At 42.2% G+C, this 22,213-nt stretch overlaps 1 protein-coding gene across 2 annotated transcripts in view; it reads left to right on the forward strand.

Annotated features, from left to right (window-relative positions):
* Fut10 (fucosyltransferase 10) overlaps positions 1–22,213 on the forward strand; it is a 175,623-nt gene that overhangs the window by 38,224 nt on the left and 115,186 nt on the right. For both annotated transcript variants that reach the window (XM_045158681.1, XM_045158682.1), the window contains exon 3: positions 3,625–3,913. In XM_045158681.1, the coding sequence (XP_045014616.1) occupies positions 3,625–3,913 (289 nt within the window). The remainder of the gene's footprint in view (positions 1–3,624; positions 3,914–22,213) is intronic.

Raw genomic sequence — 22,213 nt, forward strand, 5'->3', positions numbered from 1 at the left:
TCTGCTGAGGACCACTTTGTCTGCAGGAATCAGGCAGAGTTTTGACTTGTGGCTTGTGCATGCTTTCTTGGTGTATCTACTGCCTGCTTGCCTGTGTGCAATAGCCGGGCCATGTTTGGTGCTCAGGCAAATTCCTCATTTGTTTGTGTACCCAACAGGACAGTGTGTGGTCGTTAGGCAAGCCTTTGGCCCCCAGTGCTCCCAGCTGCCAGTGTGGAGATCACAGAGACCTTCAGCCTATGCATGCCCTCAGCTGTGCCATGTGTGGAGAACAGGGCACAGCCCACCAATGTGCATGTCAGGATCGGGCTACCCTCCCACATGAGTATGCCCCAGTCCCTGTGCTTCAGTCATGCTGCTTGTGGAGGTCAAGCTGATAATGCATGTGCATGGCCCAGCTGCTCTGTGGGCTATTTGCCGTCTGAGAGCTCATAGGTATGGAGGATGCCCACCCCACCCACCTGTTCTTGTGCTCCAGCTGGGTAGCAGGTAAGAAACCAGTAGGTTGCCTGCTTTTGGGTCCCCAGCTGTGTTGCCTAGTATGTAGGAATCAGACAGATTCCTGTATGTGAACCCCTGTGACCACCCCGTGGGGGTGTCTGGCAGATCTCCTCTGGTATGGAAACCTCAAAATCTTGCCTCCTTTCTCCTCTGATGGTCTAGCATGGCTCTAATTCTGCCATCTTGACTGGAAGTTTCTAGAAAAAATACATATAGACAGACAGAGAAAGCAAAAGAGATGGAGGAGGAGGAAGGGTGGAGAGAGAATGAATTTGAATATGCACATGCCAGGGCTTCTAGCCACTGGGTACTGGAGAATTCAACCTGGGTTGTTAGGCTTTACAGGCAAGTGCCTTAACTGGAGAGCCATATCTCCAGCCCCAATAATAAATATATTTTAAAGAGCTGTTTGGCATTAAAAAAATTTCTTCTTACTACCATCTCGGTTATTTATAAATGAAGTTATACTTCACATAGGAGACAATCAGAATTTTGGGAAAAAATTATCCCTGAGGTTTCATCTTACAGATTTTTAAAAGCCATTTTTTGTTTGTGTGTGTGTGTCTGGTTGTGTATTTACATGGGAAGGCCAAATGAAAAGAGAGTTTGGGAGCTATGATTTCAATCTATTCCATCAAACTCCTGGGGAAAAGTCACATTATCATGTTTAAGAATGCTGAGAAAGCTATTGGCAAGAGTTTGACTTCAATATTTAGTGTTGTAATGCAGACCTTAGTTTTATAGAGTCTTTAGGTTTAAAACAATGCTTTCCTTACTTTTCTTTGGATAGTTGTTGGCTCTCATATGGAGGTTCTTAGTGTTTTTGTTGGCCTTGGTCACTTTTAAGAATCTAATGAATGTATTTTCCCTCTCCAGAGAGGTACAGTCTCTGTGTTATGCTGGTAGCAAGTGGCCCTTCTCTCAGACAAGGAGTAGTGAGAACATGGCAGAGGAGCTGCCTTGGCTGCTAAGTACTGGGCCCAGACCCACAGGGTAGGCTCTTTGTGGCTTAGTGTGGATGAGTCAATACAGTAATATCTGGAGGCTACAGGACATTTGTACAGTGAGCCCTCTGTGTATACCAAAACCCACAGGTCCCCATGTCTCTTAGATGGATTGGCATGTTATTTGCTTATATCCTAGATACATTCTCCTGTGTACTTTAAGTGCTCTCTAGATGAAGTATAATACCCACTACAATGTAAATGCTATGTAATAGTTGTTAAACTATTGCTTAGTGAGTAACAGTAGGAAAAGGAAGTCTGCATGCATTCAGTACAGTTGCAGGCTTCTCTTTGACTATGATGCTGTGGTGTCTGTGGTAGAGGATACAGTGGACTGACTGTGTAACACGTAACGGTGCCGCCTTTATGTCTTCATTTGCTTCACAGTTTGAGGCAAATTACCAGAGTTCCAGTGACTTATAAGATGTCAGCCCTTTATCTAACATAAAGTTTGTTTGTTTTTGAGGTAGGGTCTCACTATAACCCAGGCTGACCTGGAACTTCCTCTGAAACCCCAGGCTTGCCTGAAATTTATGGTTATCTCTCCTACCTCAGCCTCATGAGTGCTGAGACTAAGAGTGTGCACCACTATATCCTACAACATAATGTTTTGTAATGCCACATCAAAGCTTAGAATTTGGTAAAGCACAGCATTTTTGGAGAATAGATAGATACCTGTCACAGATGGCTTGGCTGTCCAGTGGCCCCAACTTAGACTGTCCTGATACAGATTACAGCTGTGGTTTTAAGTGGAAGGAAGTGGAGGTTCAGCAATCTACTGCACTAAAAACACACACTGTTTCCCCTGGTGGGGATAAAACCTAGAGCCATGTATATGTGGGTAAATGCCCTGCCACCGAGCTACGTCCTCAGTCCAGGTAGTTTTGACAGTAGATGTAACTCTGAAGCCAGCTTCAGAGTGGCTATTGTTAGAAACACAACACTTGGGTAGTTCAATTGTAAATAGAAATCAGTTGGCAGTTTGTAATTTATTTCCCTGAAGTGTGATCTCTAGTATTATTAAGTCAGTAATAACTCTACCACAGTTTTCAAGAGGAAACAGACTTTTCTGGATACTCCAAGTGCTCACAAAATGGAACATGTGACCAGGTATCTGGTAGAATTATTGAGCATCCTTGTTTGGGAGCTATGTCCATGTTCTAGTCCCTGGAACTTGTGAATATGTCACTACACATGGCACGGGGATTTTGCAGGTGGACTTGATGCGCAATATTTTGAGGCAGGGAAGAGCTCTGGTGTGTGTCCCTCAGAGTTCATGTGCTGGAAATTCAATCTATTGTAACAGTGTTGTTTGTGGGGCTGTTCAGAGGTGATTAGGGTAGTGGATTTAATGCCATTGTCATGGGGGCAGGTCCTTAAGAGTCTAGAACTTTCCTTCCCTTTCTCTTCTCTCCCTTCCTCCACTCTCCCTTCTCCTCTCCAAACTCTCCTTTCCTTCCCTTCTTGAGACAGTCATTATATAGTACAGACTCATCTCAGACCTGGGGTCTTCCTGTCTTACCCTCTCAAGTGCTGGAATTACAGATGTGCACCACCACACCATGTTCTCTTGGACAACTCAATTTTAGATTATCTAGTCTACAGAACTGTAAGAAACACACTTCTGTATACATTACTCAGCCTCAGGCATTCTGTAGCAGTAGCAGCAGCACACATGGACTAAATCAGGAAATTATTCTGCATTATCTATGGTGGCCCAAGGTAACCACATAAGCCATTAAGAAAAGAAATGGTTCCTGGCTGTGGTCATAGAGAGAGGCAATACCAGGAGTCAGTGGTGTGATGTTGCTGGTTCTGAAGATGGAAGGTGACCATGAGCCAAGCAAACATTATGAACCATCTCTAAAACATGGAAAAGGCAAGTGATTGGTTTCTCCCATAGTCTTCAGCAAGCAATGTAGGCATGCTGGTCCCTTATTTTTTGGCCCAATTCAAACTCCTGATCTCCAGAACTATGTTATAATAAGTATGTGCTATTGTAAATGAATAAGTTGTGTGACTTGTCACAGACAACTGATAGGAAATTCCATCATCAAGGTGGATGGGAAATGAAGCAGTGTGGCTCTGGTAACAGTTCTTTTTTTTTTTTTACTTCCAGGTAGTGGTTGAGTTGGGGAAATTTGAAAGGAAGAAGTTTAAAGATTCCAGTTTTCAAGATGGGCTCTATGTGGAGGAGAAGACTACGGATCTCAATCCATTTCCCCAAGAAGCCCTAGCCTTGCATGGGAAGAACACACTGGGTGTTGGTAGCTACCCCATCTTGCTGTGGTGGTCCCCACTGACAGGGGAGACTGGAAGACTGGGCCAGTGTGGGGCAGACACTTGTTTCTTTACCATTAACCGCAGCTTGCAACATCATCGCATGACCAAAGCCTTCCTCTTCTATGGTGAGTTGGCTTCTCCCTTTGATGTTGTCTTATTCTGAGCTGAGTCTCCTGAGAGAGCTCTTTGAAAGCACTTTGGCATACCTGATTTCCTTCGTGTTAGCTCTGTGGAATGTCTGCGCTATTCTGCAAATATCAAACTATCCAGGCCAACATAGGCATGGCTGATGTTTATTGAGGATATTTTTAATTTTTTTGTTTATTTTTATTTATTTATTTGAGAGTGACAGACAGACAGACAGAGAAAGAGGCAGATAGATAGAGAATGGGCGTACCAGGGTCCCCAGCCACTGCAAATGAACTCCAGATGCATGCGCCACCTTGTGCACCTGGCTAATGTGGGTTCTGGGGAATTGAGCCTCAAACCAGGGTCCTTAGGCTTCACAGGCAAGTGCCTAACCACTAAGCCATCTCTCCAGCCTGAGGAGATATTTTTCATAGGTGTTGTGGTTACTGAGTTTGATTATTGGAACTGGGTACTGTTGACAGCAATTCAAGATATCACATGATAAAGGCAAGAGATCTTTATTTCCATAAAGGTGCCATAATTGAACATCAGCTAAGTATATGTTTGATGTCTCTGATGCCAAAAGTAAGATGAAAAAATTATTCAACATCAGTTCTTGAAGCTAATTTGCTGTCATGCTGGGATTGAAACCCAATGGGGTGGATTTAACAAGATGGCAGCACACACGGACACATCCAGACCTTCTTACTCCCCTCCCTTCCATAGGTGCCCTGGTCGGGGGTGAGTTGGGGGGAAGGGGGGAGCGAGGGGTGGTGGTGTCCCTGAGAAAGCTTTTACCTCTTAATCGAATAAAGTCTCCTTAAGTCTTAAAGAAAAAGAAACAAACAACTCTAGATAAATTCCAGGTAAAGGTTGAATGTCTTTTTAAATTTAAATTTAATTATTTTTTATTTATATAATTTTTTGAGGAGAGGGAGGGAGGGAGAGAGAGAGAGAGGGAGAGAGGGAGAGAGAATGGGTGTGCCAGGGCCTCCTGCCACTGCAAACAAACTGCAGAGGTTTGTACCACTTTGCACATCTGGCTTTATGTCAGTACCAGGAAATAGAATCAGGCTTTGCAAGGAAGCACATTTAACTGCTGAGCCATCTTTCTAGCCCACCATAGGCTTCTTTGAAAAATATTTTAATTTATTTATTTGACTGAGAAAGAGGCACACACAGAGAGAGTATGGGTGTGCCAGGGCCTAATACCACTGCAAACAAATTTCAGACACTTGCACCATTTCATCTGGTTTTACATGGGTACTGGGGAATTGAACTCAGGTCATTAGGCTTTGCAAGCAAGTGACATTAGCCACTGAACCATCTCTCCAGCCCCTCATCATAGGTTTTTGATTAGGTTTTTAGTACCAGGAATTCTCCTCCCATAGAGCAGGCCTCAAGTCCAGTCAGAGAACAGTTGATTTCCCCTATAACAGACATTTGTGGCATGAATTTGACAGTTAACAGAATTTTAAATTTATGAGCATTTTGGTTCAGATTTTTTTTTTTTAACTCCTTGCTTTTATTCTTTTTTCTCAACATTTTCCAAAACTATCTTCCTACACTCCATCAGTACACTTTCAGGGTCCTTTATAATAGTTTCCCTCTCTTGGAGAGACTCTCTAACTGCCACATATCTACACCCCTGTTCATCCAGAAGTAGTTCAAGATCTGATGTCATTGTCCCCTTTCCTCTAACAGTAGTTAGAGTATCTTCTCAAGAGAGCAGGGAATGAGAGGAAGTAGACAGGGTGACTGAACCCATGAAAGTACAAAAGGCAGGAACATCTTCACTTGCTACAAATCAAAGGATGATCTGGTTCTTATCTCTTTTGGTTCAGATTTTGAAATAAGGGCACTCAACCTGTACTTAACCTCCAGATATGGCCACAGGCCACTAATCTGCTCACTTGTGTACTCTCCTCTTGAGAAGATGGCAGTGTGGCCTGAGAAGTGAGGGCTGTTTATGCAGGGCCAGGCTGGTGTGTTTGTCTTGAAAGAATGACAACCAGAGCAGCATTGAGTCCTTATTGTGAGCATGATTTCACTGCAGATGCCACTGGAGGCATGATATCATACAGAGCATAGTGCTTTGTCATAGTGATGCAGGATTTTGGGGTTCAGGTTCCCCAAATTTATGCACTTCAAGTTTGGGTTCTCTCCTGTCTTTAACAAAGAATTGATAAAGATAGACTGAAGAAGGATAAATTATGAATTATTAAGTTTATTTAGGGAGAAATCACAAATTCTGGGGTTTACTTAAGGGAGATTGGGATGTAAGAAGGAAGGCTAGAGCAGAGCCATAAACACATGGGAAGTCCACAACACACTCTTATATGGAAAACACTGCATAACTTATAAGGTTCATTTGAGAGAAACTGATAGGGAAAAAAATGGAGTAGAGCCAAAAATATGTGGAGGGGAGTTAAATTGAGGCTTTCAAGCAGAGATTGGAGTGGGGCTGTAAGCACACAGAAGGTAGAACTTTTATATATATATACGGAGAGAGAGAGACTTAGAAGGAACACATGTGGGCTGGAGAGCTGGCTTAGCAGTTAAGCGCTTGCCTATGAAGCCTGAGGACCCTGGTTCGAGGCTCGATTCTCCAGGACCCACATTAGCCAGATGCACAAGGGGGCACATGCATCTGGAGTTTGGTTTTCAGTGGCTGGAGGCCCTGGTGCGCCCATCTCTCTCTCTCTATCTGCCTGTTTCTCTCTCTCTCTGTCTCTCTCAAATAAGTAAACATTAAAAAAAAAAAAAAAAGGAACGCATGTGGCATCTGCCATGTGCTTTCTCACGTAGGACAGTTAAGAGGGCGAATAGTGAGGCTCAAGGAAGAATAAGAAGGAAAACATCAAAGCAGAGACTAAGCTAGCGGTTAAGGTGTTTGCCTGCAAAACCAAAGGACCCTGGTTCGATTCCCCAGGACCCACGTAAGCCAGATGTACAAGTGGGTGCACACAGACGGAGTTCATTTGCAGTGGCTGGAGGCCCTGGCATGCCCATTCTCTCTCTCTCCTTCTTTCTCTGTCAAATAAATATTAAAAAACAAAACAACAACAACAACAAAAACAAAAACAAAGCAGAGACCAAGAAATTCAGAGGAGAAATGCGTAATGAAGTGAGTTACACTTATGGTTACCCCGAGTTTAAGCTAGCAGGCCTGGAGTTAGTGAGAGTACTCCCGTGGTAGATCTAGAATGTAGGGGATCTATGCATGTAGTAGATTTAGAGACAGAAGGAAATCATGTATGTTATCAAAGTAAGAAGTTATTCCAAACTATAAAGCAGAGGCAAACAGGAATTCCCCAGACCAAGAAACAGTGTTATGCTCTCCCTGCAGCCTCTGGCACCCACCTAGCCAGGCTGGTAGAGGCCAGACTCATTTGTATCCCCAGCAAGGAGAGGTAGACAGACAGACAGACAGACAGACAGACAGACAGACAGACAGACAGACACATACACACACACACACACACACACACACACACACACACACACACACACGGGGTTGGGAGAGATACTCAAATTAAGGAGCAGTACTATGCTTCCTCTCACCCAGCTGCTGGGTGAAGGGGGAGCCAGACTCACAGGTATCCAAGCAGTACAGGCCAAATCTAGGAGAATCCCACACAGAGAAGAGAAAGGGAAGGACCAGATTGATTTGTAGATTTGGCATACTCCAGCACTTGCCCACTTGGGCCATCTATGTTGGTAGCATTGTAGACTGTTAACAGCAGGGGGCGCTAAAGATCGTTCTTGGTCAGATAGGAGTTTTCTGCCAAGAGTTCCATTCTTGTCCCAGGGATAGGTGGCATGTATGGTGGCATTTCCTGGTTCTCTCTGGGCCCCAATCTCTAACTGAAACGACCTAAAAGTAGCTAGCTTTTTCCTATTCTACTTCACTTATATCCTTCTGAAGTCCAGAAGGTCTGAATTCTGAGGCACCCATTTTCATGATGATTCACAGAAGGGGTCATGATCCTTGGTGGTATGCTTTGAATAAAGCAGAATTAAATGTTGAGTTTAATTTCCTTTTAATTTGTCAGATTGTCCTAAAACTCATGATCCCTCTTGCCTCACCCTACCGAGTACTGGAGTTACAGGAGTGTATCACCACACCTGGCTTAATTCCCATTCTCCTTCTTCCTATCCCAGAAGGAATCATGATTCTGAAGCATGTGTGTGTGTGCACACTTGTTACTTAGTGTTGGCAGGTGTGTTGTGCATTTGTAATGTTAAGTGTTTATAAGGTAGTGGCTATGAGACAATCACATTGGGTGTTAATTTGGCAAATATCCAGTAACTGTATGTTTATACTAAATCTTGCCATTGGATATATATCCATATGAATTATTATGTGAATATATGGGTTACTGATGATGTTTTTGTCTTCATTAAAGCTTTAAAAGCAATCTAGTTGTCTAGTTGAGGAAAAGAGTTAAGTAAAATGAGGTATAAACAGTAGAATACTATACATTGGTAAAAATGTATGGCTGTAGTTGTAAGCAAACAACTTAGATGAATCTCAGCTAGGTTACAGATAGAATGTTATGTCCTGGTGCAATACAATTTTAGAAATATTTTATTTTTATATATTGAGAGAGAGAGAGAGAGAGAGAGAGAGAGAGAGAAAGAAAATGGGCATGCCAGGGCCTCTAGCCACTGCACACAAACTCCAGATGCATGCACCACCATGTGCATCTCTGGCTTACATGGATTCTGGGGAATCTAACCTGGGTCCTTGGGCTTCATAGGCAAGCGCCTTAACCGCTAAGCCATCTCTCCAGCCCTTATACAATTTTTTAGAACATATCAAATAATAACAAATATTGTAGGTGTCAGAAATCTCCAGTAGAAGTTTACTTAAGCACATCAGTGACTGTTCACGGAGAAAAACAAGTTGAGCACCTATTACTGCCTCCTCCCCTGCCAACATTCTTGTACATCCACTATATATGGCATGTTCCTTAACAGTCTCTCCCTTGTCTGGGGATGTATAGAATCTTTTTATTTTTTCCCATCAGTTTGGGAATTTAGTGGGTTGTTTTGCTGTCAACTGCTTCGTTCTATGAGGCAGAAACTCAGGTAGGTGTGGTTGGTGGGGAGGGACGCTTCTCTATTTCTCCAAGATTTTTTTTTGTTTTTGCTTTTACAAATTTGATAATTATCTTATATGACTTTAAGGTTTCCACTCCCCACAGAAGTCCTTTTGACAGCAGGTAGTTTTTTTTTTCTAATGGAATTATTTTTATCCTGTGCCTGATATTTTAGCTTACTCCTTTCCTTTGTTTACATTCCCTGGAGTTAGAGCTTTACTAGATATAGTCTCAGGAAGCAAGAGTGAGGGGAGAGGGAGGTGGTGGGGAAAAATCAAAGGGAACATGAGATGGTACAATTTCACCAGAAGACAGAGCTGGGAGGCGTCTCTGGAGAAGCATGTGGAATATAGATCTTGGAACTGGGAAGACAATGAAAAATCACTTGCCATTTCCTTCCTGTCTCCCTTCTCTTCAGTGGATCATGTTGGCTTTGGCATTTGGATCACATTATTTGTCCTTGTGGGCAACCTCTGGGCAAACCAGTAGTGCTCTCCTATCAAGGAAGGGCATGATGGGTCTTCTGGCCCCTCACCATCTGCCAGAGTTAACAGTGGTATTTAGCAAGGCACTGCCAGATTATATATGATCCCCTCATGAGCCAGGATCAGCTCTGCAGTGACTCTGGGTGACCACACGGGAGGATTGCCACTGTGAAAGAAGGAAATGGAAGTTAGTGAGTGTTGTAGTCAGGTTCGCATTTCTGGTAGAAATCACCCCAACCAAGAGCAGCTTGTGGGCTAAAGAGGTTTCTTTTGGTTTACAACCTTGACAGAAAGCTCCATGGTGGCAGGGGAAATGATGGCACGAGCAGAGGGTGGACATCACCCTCTGGCACATATAAGGTAGACAACAGGAACAGGAGAGTGTGCCAAACACTGGTGTGGGGAAACTGGCTATAATACCCATAAGCCCACCCCCAACAATACACTGCCTCCAGGAAACATTAATACCCAAATCGCCACCATCTGGGAATCTAGCATTCAGCACACCTACGTTTATGGGGGACACCTGAGTCAAACCACCATCTTCCACCCCTGACCCCATAAACAAATAACCATATATGACTTAAAATGCAATGCATTCATCAAACTTTACAAGTCCTCATAGTTTTTATTAATTCTAGTGATGTTCAAACATCCCCATAAGAGCCATAATATCCACCCAAAACCTATAATGGCACAGAATAAACATTTACACTGCAAAAGATGGCATTGGGCATAGCAAACAAATACTCAAGCAGTATATAAATTAAATAGGGCAAACACCAAACTCTGTAGTTCCAAGTCCAACAACTCAGTGACAAGTCTCCAAGTTCAATAATTCTAACCAGCAACAAGTCTCTGGTATTCCAATTCTGCTTCTCCAGCTAGGCTACTCACAGTCCTGGAAAACTTTATCCAGGGCAGGCAGCTCTCCTTGGCAGCCATCTCGTGGTCCCAGCATCTCCACTGGGTCTCCACTGCAACCCACTGTCCATCCTCATGGCTCCACTGGGTCTTCATATAGGCATCCAGCAAACCTGCTTCACACTGCCCATGGCCATTTCCAAAACACAAGACCGTGTTGCAAACTTAATGACCCTCTTTCCAGCATTTCTTATACTCTACATTACCAGGTAGGGTGGCAGTTTGTTATTCTAGAGGAGAATAAAGCAGGCTTTGAAGAACAGGACACTCCGTGAGTACTCAGGCCCCTTCAAAAGAGTCTACATTCTTCCTATTGCCCCAGTGCCAGTTAGCTGGCCCAATCTTAATGGTTGTAATCTCTCAAACAATTTTCAGGTGAATGGGCAGCAGCCCAAATATTTCATTTTATTCTGTCCCATGTCCATCTGCTCACACCAGTTCATTTCTACACAAAGCAACCCTATACAACTTCTCAGGCCATGGGCATAACAGTAAGCTTCTCATACAAACTGCCTGTAGCCCAGTCCAATCAAAGCTGTTTTTCATCCTCACAAGCCAAACCTCATAGTCCTTAGTTCTTACTGCATTCAGGTCTTTCAACTTTGACCAGAAGAGTCCATCAAGCTGTACTTACAGCACTGCAAAGTGTCTCTTAGGCCAAGTTTTCAAATCCTTCCACATTCCTCTTGAAAATCAGCTCCAAAAGGCCAAAGCGACACAGTCAGGTGTCTAGCAGCAATCTCAGTCCTTGGTACCAATCACATTGCTGGTAGAAATCACCCCACCAAGAGCAGTTTGTGGGCTAAAGAGGTTGATTTTGGCTTACAAACTCAAGGGGAAGCTCCACAATGGCAAGAGAAAATGATGGCATGAGCAGAGGTGGACATCACCCCCTGGCCCACATAAGGTAGACAATGGAACAGGAGAGTGTGCCAAACATTGGCATGAGGAAACTGGCTATAACACCCATAAGCTCTCCCCCAACAATACACGGCCTCCAGAAGGTGTTAATTCCCAAATCTCCATCAGCTGGGATCCTAGCATTCAGAACACCTAAGTTTATGGGGGACACCTGAGTCAAACCACCACATTGAGCCTCACTCTGAGCAGCCCATAGTCCTCTTTTGGAGGTGGGAGAATATTCTGATGGCAGGTATTTATATTAAGGGACACTGATCAGAAAGCCAAGGCCTTGTGCTTTCCTACTGCTCTCAGAGTTTTTACAGGTGGGACCAAGTCATCATAATAACAGAAGTAATTATCGGTAGCTGTAATATTTATTTGTTTTGTTTTGGAAGAACCCATGTTGCTAAGTTACAATGGGGTCCTAGGTGAAGAACTGGATTGGCCTTTCCTGCTGTCCTTTTATACAGATGCACCCCAAATGCTGCCCTCTGGTGGCTTTTCTCCTCTTGATGATTTGGGGAAGTGGGGAGTGGGGAGGTGCATTGGTTAGGGGTGTGTGAGAAAAAAATAACCAGGAAGAGCAAAGACAAGATGAACAAGGGGATCCGGTTTAGTTAATGTGGGTCAGCTGCCAGGCTGGATTGAAAAACATGGCCAGTGCATGATTGTGTGCTTGCTTGCTACAAGGAAATTTACTGACATTTAAAGGAGCAGGTTAAGTTCGGTTTGAAAGACCTACTTACAAACCTTGGTTATCTTATCCTAGAAATTCTTTTATAGCCAGGCGTGGTGGCACACACCTTTAATCCCAGCCCCAGGCAGGCAGAGGTACAAGTTCAAGGCCAATCAAAGACTCCATAGTGAATTTCAGGTCAGCCTGGGCTAGAATGAGACCCTATCTTGAAAAACAAAAACAAAAAAACATTTTTTGGTTATAAAGGTACCAGTGGAATTGCTATTTCATAATATACTTAATGTATGTATATATTTATATACTATTTATATAATTTATATATTTATGTAATATTTATATAATGTATGTTTATATTTATATATAATATTTGTTTCTGTTTTTCTTTGAGGTAAGGTCTTGCTGTAGCCCAGGCTAATCTGGAATTTACTATGTAGTCTCAGGCTTGACTTGAACTCATGGCCATCCTCCTACCTCTGCCTAATGCTGGGATTAAAGGCATGCACCACCATGCCAAGTGGCTAAACTATTTTGACCAATGTTAATAATATTGAACTATGACTATTTGAACAACTTTATAAGAGATTGTTCTATTTTATTTTAAACTTTATTTTTATTTATTTGAGAGAAAGAGAGAGAGAGAGAAAGAAAAAGGCAGAGAGAGAGAGAGAATGGGAATTTCAGGGCCTCCACCCACTGCAAACAAACTCCAGATGCATGTGTACTCTTGTGCATTTGGCTTACGTGGGCCCTGGGGAATTGAACCGAGGTCCTTTAGCTTTGCAGGCAAACGCCTTAACTGCTAAGCCAGCTCTCCAACCCCTTTATTTTATTCTTATTTTCTGAGACTAGACCATAGTAGCCCAGACTAGCCTCTAGGTTTCACTTCTCCAGCCTCCAGTGCTGAGGTTACATCATGTGCCACCCATCTGGCTTGGTTGGACTCTTTATCGTATTCCTTTACTATAGTCCTCAGTAAGGTGGGCTTTTGTTTAACCAACATATTTGGGGTTTCTGTACAGCAAGTGCCATGATGTGGGAGGTAAAATACTAGCTTTGCAAACATGAGGACCTGGATTTTATCCCCATTACCGAGGCAAAAATGCTGGGCATGGTGACACATATCTGCAATCCAAGTGCTGGGATGCTGGAGACAGGTGGATCCCTAAGACTCCCTGGTGAGCTCTAGGCCATTCAGAGACATTGCTGAAACTATGCAGGAGATTCCTAGAGGTGGAGTCAGAAGGATCTCTGAGGATCACTGGTGAGTTCCAACCCAATTAAGAGACATTGCTGAATATGGTACAGATGTTTCCCATCCTTATCTTCGTGCTGACCACGTGAATACTTTCCTGAAAGTCCCTTTTTCCTTCTACCCAGCATTTCTGGTCTCTCTCCTCCCTTGTCTGTCCTTGCCATGCCCCATCTCTAGCTGGGACTGAATTGTGGAATTTGTCACCACTCAGATCAAGGACCAGTTTCTCTACTCTAGATTTCATTCCTGGGTTGGTAGTTCATAATCTTATTAACTTAAATGCTCACTTCTTTTTTTAAAAATATTTTTAGTTTTATTTCTTTATTTGAGAGTGACAGAGAGAGAGAGAGAGAGAGAGAGAGAGAGAGAGAGAGAGAGAGAGAGAGAGAGAATGGGCGTGCCACGGTCTCCAGCCACTGCATACAAACTTCAGATGTGTGTGCCCCCTTGTGTATCTGGCTAACGTGGGTCTTGGGGAACTGAGCCTCAAACTGGGGTCTGTAGACTTCATAGGCAAGTGCTTAACCACTAAGCCATCTCTCCAGCCCAAATGCTCACTTCTTATAACAATTTGCAGTTTAAAAAGTATGTAATGCTGTTTTGTAGTAAAAGCAGAAAAAATTGTATTTAATAAGAATTTCAGCATGTGCTTGGGTATGTAGAAGGCATAATGAATTATCCACACACTTGTACTCTGTGTGGAGCTATTGATGGTGCATGTGGACCATCTTTACAGCCATTTTAATGCAGATGGTAGAGGAGGGCCACAAGGGCACTGAGTTGTGTGAACACCAATGTGATTTTCTAAACTGGTGAGTAGCTCTGTACAAATAGTCAACAATAGACTACTTTTTCCTTTATACTGTACAGGAATAAAGCTTTGGCATGTGTATATGTAAGATGAAATTAGATTCCAGGCTCATATAATTAAAAATAGGCCTTTTCTATTCTTGATGGGATATGGGGCATTTCTTCCTGAGTTGTGGCCTCCCTAGACTCCTTCACGAGTAGCAGTAGTAACAACCCAAAATTGCTGTAAGGAACTTGATTTCATTTTCTTATCCTGGAAAATTCCCAAAAGGTCCACTAAGGTCACTTCTCAAAATCACCAGGGATTGCTGGAGTTTGAGTGTGCCCCTGACAGTTCTTATGTTGAAAACTTAGTTCCCAGTGTAACTGTGTTGAGAAGTGGGGTTTAGTAAGAGGCAATGAGGGCTCTGCAGCATGGATTAGATTCCTTACCACAGCAGTAGATTATGTGGGGAGTAGATTAGTCATAAAAATTGATTTGGCCTTTCTGATTGGCTTTCTGACTCCTCTCTCCATTGATGCCCTCCATCCATGTCCAAGAAGAAGGCTCTGACCTCCTTCATGGATATCTTGACCCTCTAGAACTGTAAGAAATACATTTCTTCATAGTTTTCTAGTTTGTAGAATTCTGTTGTAACAGCAGAAAATGCCCTGAAGCAGGGGCCTGCTTAGTGTTGATACCCCTGCATAGCCAAGGTCAGTAGTCCACATGCAGGTGACACATACCCCCCTCAACTTCAGGCCTCTCTTGTGAACATGATCCAAGAAGCCCATTGTATGCTTGCTATCTATTTTTTAAATTTCTATTTATTTAAGAGAAAGGGGCAAGTATATATAGATATAGATATATAGATATATATAGATATAGATAGAGAATTGGGTGCCTCAGGGCATCCAGATGTTGCAAATGAGCTCCAGATGCATGCGCCACCTTGTACATCTGGCTTACTTGGGTCCTGAGGAATCGAACCTGGGTCTTTTGGCTTTGTAGGCAAGTGCCTTAAGTGCTAAGCCATCTCTCCAGCCCCTGGTATTGATTTTAAGGGTCACACAGTCACCTCCAAATTCAGTTAATGGCACTGGTGACCACCTGCCAAGAAATCTAGAAATCAAGGGTCTTTCTTGGAACCTTCTTCTCATTGACCTTTTTTTTTTAGGTTTATTTTTTTTTTAATTTTTATTTTTTTTTTAATTTTTATTAACATTTTCCATGATTATAAAATATATCCCATGGTAATTCCCTCCCTCCTCACCCACACACTTTCCCGTTTGAAATTCCATTCTCAATCATATTACCTCCCCATTACAATCATTGTAATTACATATATACAATATCAACCTATTAAGTATCCTCCTCCCTTCCTTTCTCCACCCTTTATGTCTCCTTTTCAACTTACTGGCCTCTGCTACTAAGTATTTTCATTCTCACACAGAAGCCCAGTCATCTGTAGCTAGGATCCCCATATGAGAGAGAACATGTGGCGCTTGGCTTTCTGGGCCTGGGTTACCTGACTTAGTATAATACTTTCCAGGTCCATCCATTTTTCTGCAAATTTCATAACTTCATTTTTCTTTACCGCTGAGTAGAACTCCATTGTATAAATGTACCACATCTTCATTATCCACTCATCTGTTGAGGGACATCTAGGCTGGTTCCATTTCCCAGCTATTATAAATTGAGCAGCAATAAACATGGTTGAGCATGTACTTCTAAGGAAATGAGATGAGTCCTTTGGATATATTCCTAGGAGTGCTATAGCTGGGTCATATGGTAGATCAATCTCTAGCTGCTTTAGGAACCTCCACACTGTTTTCCACAATGGCTGGACCAGATTGCATTCCCACCAGCAGTGCAGAAGGGTTCCTTTTTTTCCACATCCCCGCCAACATTTATGACCATTTGTTTTCATGATGGTGGCCAATCTGACAGGAGTGAGATGGAATCTCAATGTAGTTTTAATCTGCATTTCCCTGATGACTAGTGATGTAGAACATTTTTTTAGGTGCTTATATGCCATTCGTATTTCTTCCTTTGAGAACTCTCTATTTAGCTCCTTAGCCCATTTTTTGATTGGCTTGTTTGATTCCTTATTGGTTAACTTTTTGAGTTCTTTGTATATCCTAGATATTAATCCTCTATCAGATATATAGCTGGCGAAGATTTTTTCCCATTCTGTAGGTTGCCTCTTTGCTTTTTTCACTGTGTCCTTTGCGGTGCAAAATCTTTGTAATTTCATTAGGTCCCAGTGGTTAATCTGTGGTTTTATTGCCTGAGCAATTGGGTTTGTATTCAGAAAGTCTTTGCCAAGACCAATATGTTGAAGGGTTTCCCCTACTTTTTCCTCTAGCAGTTTCAAAGTTTCTGGTCTGATGTTAAGGTCTTTAATCCATTTGGACTTAATTCTTGTGCATGGCGAGAGAGAAGAATCTATTTTCATCCTTCTGCAGATATTTATCCAGTTTTCAAAACACCATTTGCTGAAGAGGCTGTCTCTTCTCCAATGAGTATTTTTGGCATTTTTATCGAATATCAGGTGGCTATAGCTACTTGGGCTTACATCTGGGTCCTCTATTCTGTTCCACTGATCTACATGTCTGTTTTTGTGCCAGTACCATGCTGTTTTTGTTACTATGGCTCTGTAGTATAGGTTAAAATCAGGTATGGTGATACCACCAGCCTCTTTTTTGTTGCTCAGTATTATTTTAGATATTCGAGGTTTTTTGTGATTCCAAATGAATTTTTGGATTGTTTTTTTCTATTTCCATGAAGAAAGCCTATGGAATTTTGATAGGGATTGCATTAAATGTGTAGATTGCTTTAGGTAAGATTGCCATTTTCACGATATTGATTCTTCCAAGCCAGGAACAAAGGATGTTTCTCCACTTTCTAGTGTCTTCTGCAATTTCTTGCTTGAGTGTTTTAAAGTTCTCATTGTATAGATTATTTACTTCCTTGGTTAGGTTTATTCCAAGGTATTTTATTTTTTTTGATGCAATTGTGAATGGGAGTGATTCTCTGATTTCATCCTCTGTGTGTTTGTTGTTAGCATATACGAAGGCTACTGATTTCTGTGTATTTATTTTGTATCCTGCTACATTGCTGTACGTTTCGATCAGCTCTAACAGCTTGCTAGTAGAGTCTTTAGGGTCCTTTATGTATAGAATCATGTCATCTGCAAATAATGATAACTTGATTTCTTCCTTTCCAATTTGTATCCCTTTTATGTGTGTCTCTTGCCTTATTGCTATGGCTAAGACTTCCAAAACTATATTAAATAGAAGTGGAGACAGTGGACACCCTTGTCTTGTTCCTGATTTTAGTGGAAAACCTTCCAGTTTTTCCCCATTTAGTAATATGTTGGCTGTAGGCTTGTCATAAATAGCCTTTATTATATTGAGATATGTTCCTTCTATTCCCAGTCTCTGTAGGACTTTTATCATGAAGGGATGTTGGATTTTGTCAAATGCTTTCTCTGCATCTAATGAGATGATCATGTGATTTTTGTCCTTTAACCCATTTATGTAATGTATTACATTTATAGATTTGCGTATGTTGAACCATCCCTGCATCTCTGGGATAAAGCCTACTTGGTCAGGGTGAATGATCTTTTTGATATACTCTTGTATTCTGTTTGCCAATATTTTGTTGAGAATTTTTGCATCTATGTTCATGAGGGAGATTGGTCTGTAATTTTCTTTTTTTGTTCTATCTTTGCCTGGTTTTGGTATCAGGGTGATGCTGGCCTCATAGAAGGAGTTTGGTAGGATTCCTTCTTTTTCTATTTCCTGGAAAAGCTTAAGAAGCAATGGTGTTAGCTCTTCCTTAAAAGTCTGGTAAAATTCAGCAGTGAATCCATCCGGGCATGGGCTTTTTTTAGTTGGGAGATTATTGATAACTGCTTGGATCTCCATGTTTGTTATAGGTCTATTTAAGTGATTAATCTCATTTTGATTTAATTTAGGTAGGTCATATAGATCAAGGAAATCATCCATTTCTTTCAGATTTTCATACTTTGTGGAGTATATGCTTTTATAGTATGTCCCTATAATTTTTTGAATTTCTCTGGAATCTGTTGTGATGTTACCTTGTTCATCTCTGATTTTATTAATTTGTGTCTCTTCTTGCTTTCTTTTAGTCAGATTTGCTAAGGGTTTATCAATCTTGTTTATCCTTTCAAAGAACCACCTCTTTGTTTCATTAATTCTTTGGATTGTTCTTTTTGTTTCTATTTCATTAATTTCTGCCCTAATCTTTATTATTTCTTCCCGTCTACTACTTTTTGGTTTGCCTTGTTCTTCTTTTTCCAAGGCTTTAAGGCGAAGCATTAGGTCGTTTACTTGCGACCTTTCTAATTTCTTAATATAGGCACTTAAGGCTATAAATTTACCTCTTAGAACTGCCTTCATTGTGTCCCAGAGATTTTGGTATGTTGTGTTCTCATTATCATTTGACTCTATAAATTTTTTGATTTCCTTTTTGATTTCTTCATTGACCCACTCATCATTTAGTAGTGTATTGTTTAGTTTCCATGATTTTGTGTATGCTCTATAGCCTTTCTTGCTACTGATTTGTAGTTTAATTCCATTGTGGTCAGATAGAATGCAAGGAATTATTTCAATTTTCCTGAATTTGTTAAGATTTGCTTTGTGTCCTAATATATGGTCTATTTTAGAGAATGTTCCATGTGCTGCTGAAAAGAATGTATATTCTGCAGCCTTTGGATGAAATGTCCTGTATATATCTGTTAGGTCCATTCCTTCTATGACCTCATTTAGTCCAGATGCCTCTCTGTTTATTCTTTCCCTGGATGACCTGTCAATTGATGAGAGTGGGGTGTTAAAGTCACCCACAACCACTGTGTTTGGTGTTATCTGTGACCTTAGTTCTAATAGTGTTTGTTTGACGAATTTGGGAGCCCCCATGTTAGGTGCATATATGTTTAGGATTGTCATGTCCTCCTGTTGGAGTGTGCCCTTAATCAATATAAAGTGACCTTCCTTATCTTTTTTGACTAACGTCGGACTAAAGTCTACCCTGTCTGATATTAGGATAGCAACCCCTGCTTGTTTTCTAGGCCCATTTGCTTGAAACACCGTCTTCCAACCTTTCACCCTAAGATAATGTCTATTCTTTGTAGAAAGGTGAGTTTCTTGGAGACAACAAATTGTAGGATCCTGCTTTTTAACCCAGTCTGCAAATCTATGTCTTTTCGTTGGGGCATTGAGACCGTTGATATTAAGAGATATTATTGAAAGGTGTGTATTTATGTTTGCCATTTGTGTGTGTGTGTGTGTGTTACTTGTTCTACCTGTGCTCTCTTCTGTTAACTGGTATTTGAGTATAGCTGTTTTTTTCTAGGTTCCTTATATGTGTGCTTTTCCTTTTGTTCAGCATGGAGGATTCTATCAAGTATTTTCTGTAGAGCTGGTTTTGTCTTCAGATACTCCTTTAACCTGCTTTTGTCATGGAATGTCTTTATTTCTCCATCTATTTGGATGGATAACTTTGCAGGATAAAGTAACCTTGGTTGACAGTTGTTATCTTTCAGAACTTGGAATATATCACTCCAAGCCCTTCTGGCTTTAAAAGTTTGTGTTGAATAATCTGCTGTAATCCTGATGGGCTTGCTTTTGTAGGTAACTTGATTTTTCTCTCTAACTGCTTTCAATATTTTTTCTTTGGTTTGTGTGTTTGGAAGTTTGATTATAATATGGCGAGGAGAGTTTCTTTCTGGGTTTTGTCTGGCTGGGGTTCTAAAGGCTTCCTGTATCTGTATTGGCACCTCTTTCCCAATTTGGGGAAAATTTTCCTCTATGATTTTGTTGAAGATGCCTACTATGCCTCTGGAGTGGAGTTCTTCTCCTTCTACTATGCCCTGAATTCTTATATTGGATCTTTTCATAGTGTCCCGAATATCTTGAAATTCCCACTCATACTTTTCTATAAGTTTGTCTTTCTCTTTGTTGGACTGCATTAGGTCTGCCACCTGATCTTCTAGCTTAGATATTCTGTCCTCTCCCTCATCCATCCTACTGGTGAGATTTTCTACAGAGTTTTTTATTTCATTAACTGTGTTCTTCATTGCTAGTAATTCTGACTGGTTTTTCTTTATTATTTCTATTTCCCTATTTATGTCTTGTATTGCCTTCTTTATTTCATTAAATTGGTGTCCTGCCTCTTCTTTGATTCCTTTGATTTCCTCTTTGATTTCTTCTTTGATTTTTTTCATGTGTTCTTTGACCTCTTTGAACATATTTATAATTATTCTTTTGAACTCTTTCTCAGGCATTTCCTCTAACTCTTTCTCACTGGAGGACATTTCTGATGCATTAATTCTTTTAGGTGGATTTATATCGTCTTGCTTTTTAGTGTTTCTTGTGTTATAATGTATATATTTTTGCATCTTGGATTAAGTTAATGCTTGGATTTTCTAGCTAGCTGTGTATTCTTAGCTGTATCAATTGATTTGATGTAATATATATATGTAGGACCTTAAGGTATTAGGTGTGGCTCTTAAGACTCAGAGTATCTACAAAGATGTTCTTAGGGGTTGAGTTTCCCTGCTATAGGAGTATTCAAGCAGGCTGAGTGGAATAAAATACTGGTAGATTCTAAAATTTAACTAAACACTGTACACATTCAATCAAAAACAGCCCCGAGTATGTATGCAAGAGTAGTTATTATAATGACCAGATCCTCTATCAACAAAGAGGTTTAGATTTCTGGTCTGTTGAGGTATTCAAGTCAGCTTGTGACCAAGTGAGACCCTTCCCTGGTGCAATCCCAGTTACCTTGGGTGATTGTGGTCTCAGTCAAGTTGCTGCCTGGGTCATCGGGCTGCTGTTCTGATTTCTGGAGCTCGGCACTTGCTTTTCCTACGGGGTAAACTGAGCCGTTGCTGCTGCCTCTGCTGCTGTTGTAGCTGCCACCACCGGAGCCACCACCGCTGCTGAAGCTGCCGCTGCTGTGTCCACCGCCGCTGCTCACCCCGAAGCCACTGCTGCGGGTTCTGCTGCCGCTGTCGCTCCTGGGTCCGCTGCTGTTGGGGCCACTGGTACCGGTGCTGGAGCCGCTGAAGTTGCTGCCGAACTCTGCTCCTGCTTGGGTCCTGCTGTCAGCCCAAGTTGGCGTGGCCGGTCCCCGGGCCGCTGCTGTGTTCGCTGGAGCTGGGTTCAGGTGGTGGGGGAGGGGAAGGAGCCGGCTGCTCTCGTTGTATCGCTGTTCCACGTGTGCTTCTACCTCGCGGTCTGCTCTTCCCTCCGTTGCTCGCTGCCGCTCTCCCCTCACGTTTCCCGAGTTGCGGAGAGCGCGGTGTGGGGGGAAAATCCCGCACCTGGCTTGTCCTGTGGCTCGAGCCGAGAGTCTGGCGGCTTTCTGCCGCTCCGCGGCTGCGGCGGGTGGCCGAGCCGCCCCGGAGCCGCTGTTCCCGCCTGTGCAGGCTCTGGATGCTCTGGAACTCTTCTACTTCTCCGCTGCCGCCTCAATTTCCTATACACCTCACTGTTTAGTAAAAGTGTGTATTTTGCTGAGTTTTTTTGGTCTTTTTCCCCCCTAGGCTGCTTTGGTGTGGTACCTATGCCGCCATCTTAACCGGAAGTCCGGTTAGGTTTTCATTGACCTTTTATGGGTATCCAATCCATCATAAGATTCCTTTGAGAGGCTTCTGGTCAAAATGGCAGACTAGCAGCCATGCCAAATTAGCAGAGCAACTGAGAGACAAGTCTCCAGGCACTGTACCCCTCTTCCCACAAAATTAAGGTCTGTTAATAATCTGTAACACAGGAGAGAACTCATCAAAGGACCAATGGCTACTGGAGTCTCCTGTGACCATTCACACTAAGTGGTTTTGGCTCCAGCCCTCCAACGTGGGGGGCACTGTAGGCTGAGAAACACACACTGAGGCAGGAATCCCCAGAGCTAGGGAAACATGAAAAAGTCAGAGAGGAAATGGGGGAGCCGATTGAACAATCTGGGAGGGAGTGAAGGTATGAGTGATCTTTCTGAGATACAGCAGGAAGGAAGAGGAAAGGTGGCATGGCAAGTTCCTGGGGTGGATTTTAATTAATACTGCAGTAATGCCAGGAGGTTGGGAGAGGGGACTGAGTGTTGATTGTGGAGT

This window comes from Jaculus jaculus, chromosome 9 (genome assembly GCF_020740685.1).
Source record: "Jaculus jaculus isolate mJacJac1 chromosome 9, mJacJac1.mat.Y.cur, whole genome shotgun sequence".
NCBI classification, from domain to species: domain Eukaryota; kingdom Metazoa; phylum Chordata; class Mammalia; order Rodentia; family Dipodidae; genus Jaculus; species Jaculus jaculus.